The sequence below is a fragment of the Trypanosoma grayi genome (assembly GCF_000691245.1).
Source record: "Trypanosoma grayi strain ANR4 Tgr_963_V1, whole genome shotgun sequence".
Taxonomy (NCBI): Eukaryota; Euglenozoa; class Kinetoplastea; order Trypanosomatida; family Trypanosomatidae; genus Trypanosoma; species Trypanosoma grayi.
The window spans coordinates 1-4,022 of NW_008826582.1; the positions used below are offsets into that span (position 1 = coordinate 1).

Genomic DNA, 4,022 nt, shown 5'->3' on the forward strand with positions numbered 1-4,022 from the left:
TATATATATATATATATATATATACTCACGACGCGCCGCACAATTGGAGGGGCGTGCAGCAACAGTGGTTAGTAGCATACGGGGAAGGAAAGACACCTACCCACACAGGCACGCCGTTGCGAAACCGACTAGGAGAGAGACAGAGCGCTAGCGGTGAGGGAAGTGGGGCATAAAGCGGCGATAGCTAGTTGCGAACTGGCGATTGAACAACGCAATAGTGAAAGAGGGGGCCGTCCGGAGAGTTGCAACTTGAGTAGGAGAGGAAGGTGTGAGAGTACAGAAGCGCTGCAAGCGAGTACACAGCCTTTCCGGTAAGACTCTCTAGAAAACATCGTGCGAAGTGGTTTTTGGGGTCCTGTTGAACTCAAACAACCGACCTTTGCGCTTGTCGCTGTGACTGCAGGACTCGCAGCCACATTCACCACAAGGGAAAGTGCCGCACTCTTACAGCAGCAGGAAGGAGGAGGACACGCGTGTAGGAGAGTGCGGCCATTCTCTTATTCAAAATCAGAGGATAAGGAATATAATACGGTTTTTGCTTCTTGCTTTTCTTTTAAATATCTTATACATTGCTTTCTTTCTCCCCCCCACCCCATCCCTCCAAAGAGCTTTACTCATTTTATCATCCACTTAATCGTGGGTGTTCTGTTCTTTTTTGACTTGGGGGAGACCTGCTTGTTTTGCTGTTGGCCCGATTGCTCGTTTCCCCATCGTGGGCTGGCATCCTGGTCGTATGGCGCACGTCACACCGCTATCCAGCTCTGCGGCTGGGCCGCGGTGCGACTCAACGTGGTCAGCAGAAATAAATACCGGGGAGGCTGTGACGCCGCGAGAAGTGCCTACGGAGCCCGGCGTAGAGACTGCACCAACAGATGCCGCAGCAGCGTTGAGTTCAATAACGGGCGAGGCAGCTGACAGGCGGCACGGTGACGCGTATGCGTCTCTGGAGGCCGACTCGACAGGGGGCGGCACCAAATATGGAATCGAGTCAGTCACCAACAGTAGCGTCAGCAAGGAGCGCATCAGAAATAGTCCCGCGCCGCAGAGCGTGGGGCGACAGCAACACTACCTCACGTCGGATGCGGTGCAGATGCATCACACCAGCTCCCCGATGGAGCGCACGCTGTCGCCCGTGTCGTGGCGACACAACCCGTACGCCGTGTCGCCGATGTCACCGACCATTGAATCGGCGACCAGCGGCAATAACGACGGCCCTGGTGGCGTACACGAGGACATCATTGGCAGCGGCTTCACTGTGGCCGTCAAAACGACGGCGGCGGCGCGGAATTCTCCCACATCTGGACGAATCTCCGGCCGCCCGTCCATCACCGTCTCCACACGCAGCAACCACAGCCACAACTACAACAGCTGCAGCACACGCGGCGGTGCCGGTAGAGACAGCAGGAGTGGTTTGGTAGCAGCTTCCTATGATCACAGCCACTTTCGAAGTGACGGTGGATTTGCCTGGGGTGTGGAGGGCGAAGAGGAGTGGCCCGAGCCGCGTCTGTCTGGTGCGTCCGTGTGCGACAACCCGTACGTGCAGCGCCAATGTCCGCCGGCGTCATCGATCAACCGCAATCGCGCAAACAGCGTTCTGTGCCCGCGGCGGAGCACTGGCTTCTGGCCGACGACGACAAACAGCACCGCCGCCGCCGCCGGCCCTGCGGCTCTCAGCCTGTCGACGTCGCTGTCGAGTGTGTCGCCCGTGTTGCAGTTTCAGCGCCCTCGTTCTACCAGCGCGCGGCAGCGCAGCGTGTCGGTTCAGTCGTCGCGCTCCTCACCGATGACGCACCACAGTTTCAGCGGCCCGTACGAGCCGACGGGGGCATTCTTCTCGCCCAACCCGAACCATCTCGTCGGGCTGCCGCTGTCTCACCCGGTGGCGCACGCGCTGGACGATATATCCGTGCGCCGGTCGTCGTGTAACTTTGACGTGGACAGTGTGTTGCCCTCGCACTACGGCGCCGAGGAGCATCAGTCGCCGCGGTCGCTTGCTAGCGGTGCCGATTTTCTCCGCCTTAATACGCTTCAACATGGGACATTCAACGCTAGCTTTGCCTCACTCGCCTCGTGGAGCACCGCACGGGCGTCAAGCCACGCCGCCCAGCACAAGAGTGAGCTGCCAGACATTGATTACGATGGCGAGTGGTGCAAACTCCACGGCGACGACGAGGATGGCGAAATTGAGGCGTACAACGTCACGCTGCGCCCCAACGACGTGAAGGCGCCGATGATGTCGGATCAGGCGGATGCGTCACTCCTGGAGAGAATGCGGGGGGATGAAGAGGAAGAGGACAAGGGAGACGGAGGTAAGCAGCAGCAGGGGTATATCAACAACGGCGAGAAGATGATAGAGCCTGTGGCGTCCGTGACCCCCAGAAGATCCAATACCGCGCATAGGCAAGAGTCCCCTACACATCCGCCGCCGCCGCCGCCGCAGCAGCAGCAGCAGCAGCCACAAGAAGAACAGAATCAGATCCAGGAGCAGTACCCCCAACAGCCTCCACCTGTGGACACTGTTGCTGTTATTCATTCGAGTGTACTGCAGTGGATGATGATGAATAGCACCGAGGAGGAAGTGTTATGCCCTTTGGGTTTTCATTTCTCCGTTTACGACGCTGAGGTTCAACAGCACTACACCATTGAAAGCTCCAGCATTGTGGCGACACGCGGTGCTGTGCGCTACTTGATTCTGAGTGAGACATACGGTGCCCAGTCGAGGTTCCGCTTTCAGTTATGCAAGCGATACTTGCATAAACGCTGCACACGTGGGAAGAACTGTCAGTACATTCACGCGCGCTCTGTGCCAACCGCCACGTGGGTGCACATCAACGAGAACGTTATCAGCACCGCGGTGATGGAAGGACGTGAGGCGTCACCTGAGGAGCTGCAGGGTGGCAGGAACAGCCATAACTACCCGACAATGCCCCCTGGGGTTATGTTTCGGGTGTACCCACCGAATCAGGGCAAGAGTGTGCCGCAGCTTATTCAGTCCGAGTTGATTCTCCAGACATTTGGCGCGTCAAACGTGTACAGTGTGCTCGCCAACAGCAACTACAGCAACAACAACAACAGCAGCAGCAGTGGGGCAGATGCAGGGCCTTTAAGTGGGGCAGACGAATCCAACACGGAGGCAGCCAACCTGAATAATTTTAAGGCTCGTCACTGTGCTCACTTTCAGTTCAATAAAATGTGTAACCTGGGCGCGTCCTGTAACTTCATTCACTCGCTGGTGCCGTTTGTGCAGCGACTTTCTTCGCCCGGGCAGAACGCCGTGTTCCATCCTGTGATGGCACCAGCGACAACAGCGCAGCCCCATTTCCAGCTTCCACCAAATGCAGCGGTACATTACGCCCCTGTCCAGAGCCCTGGCGGATGTGCTTCAGCGTACGCGATGGAGGTCTTGCAGCAACCGGCAGTTCATCTACAACCAGCAGAGGCGGCGGTGGCGACAGCCCCCATGGCGTACCATCACGTGCCGGTGATGCAGCTGCCTTTCTATGTACCCGGCCCAGTGCCGCAGCCGTGGAATGGCTACAAAGGCAGCACCAGCCACCCCTATGGTGGACATCGGATGGAGGGCTATGGCAGCGGCGGTGTCTACACGCCACAACGGCACGATCACTTTGCGAAGATGCCGCTGAATTAAAGCCAATCGGCACCGCAGCAGAAGTCAGCATGCACTATTGCGAAAACGGTCATTACCCACGCGGCGAGGATGAGGCAAAATGAACAGCATCTACAAGGGGTAGATAAAGTGTGTGTGTGTGTGTGAGCGAGAGAGAGAGAGAGAGAGAGGGATTATAGAGGTGTGTGCGCGTGTGACGCGGAAGAAAGGAGACAAAGAAGAGACAGCTGTGTACCCTTATTCACTTACCCACTGGTTGTCTAAGTGGAATCCTCGCACCGGATGTCGTTGCGTCGAATTCACTCCATGTTCAAAACAGTTTTTCTTCACCTCAGGCTTTTGTACTTCATGGGTCCGGTGGCCGTGACCCCTTCGTTGTTTTTTTTTTTTTTTT

The 4,022-nt window shown here is 56.9% G+C and overlaps 1 protein-coding gene across 1 annotated transcript; it reads left to right on the plus strand.

Annotated features, from left to right (window-relative positions):
• Positions 1-733: 733 nt before the first annotated feature.
• Positions 734-3,649, plus strand: DQ04_09631000 (hypothetical protein; the record flags this gene model as incomplete). The annotated part of the gene is made up of 1 exon (XM_009315998.1): positions 734-3,649. One exon carries the CDS (start codon positions 734-736, stop codon positions 3,647-3,649), a length of 2,916 nt encoding a protein of 971 aa, XP_009314273.1.
• Positions 3,650-4,022: the final 373 nt, after the last annotated feature.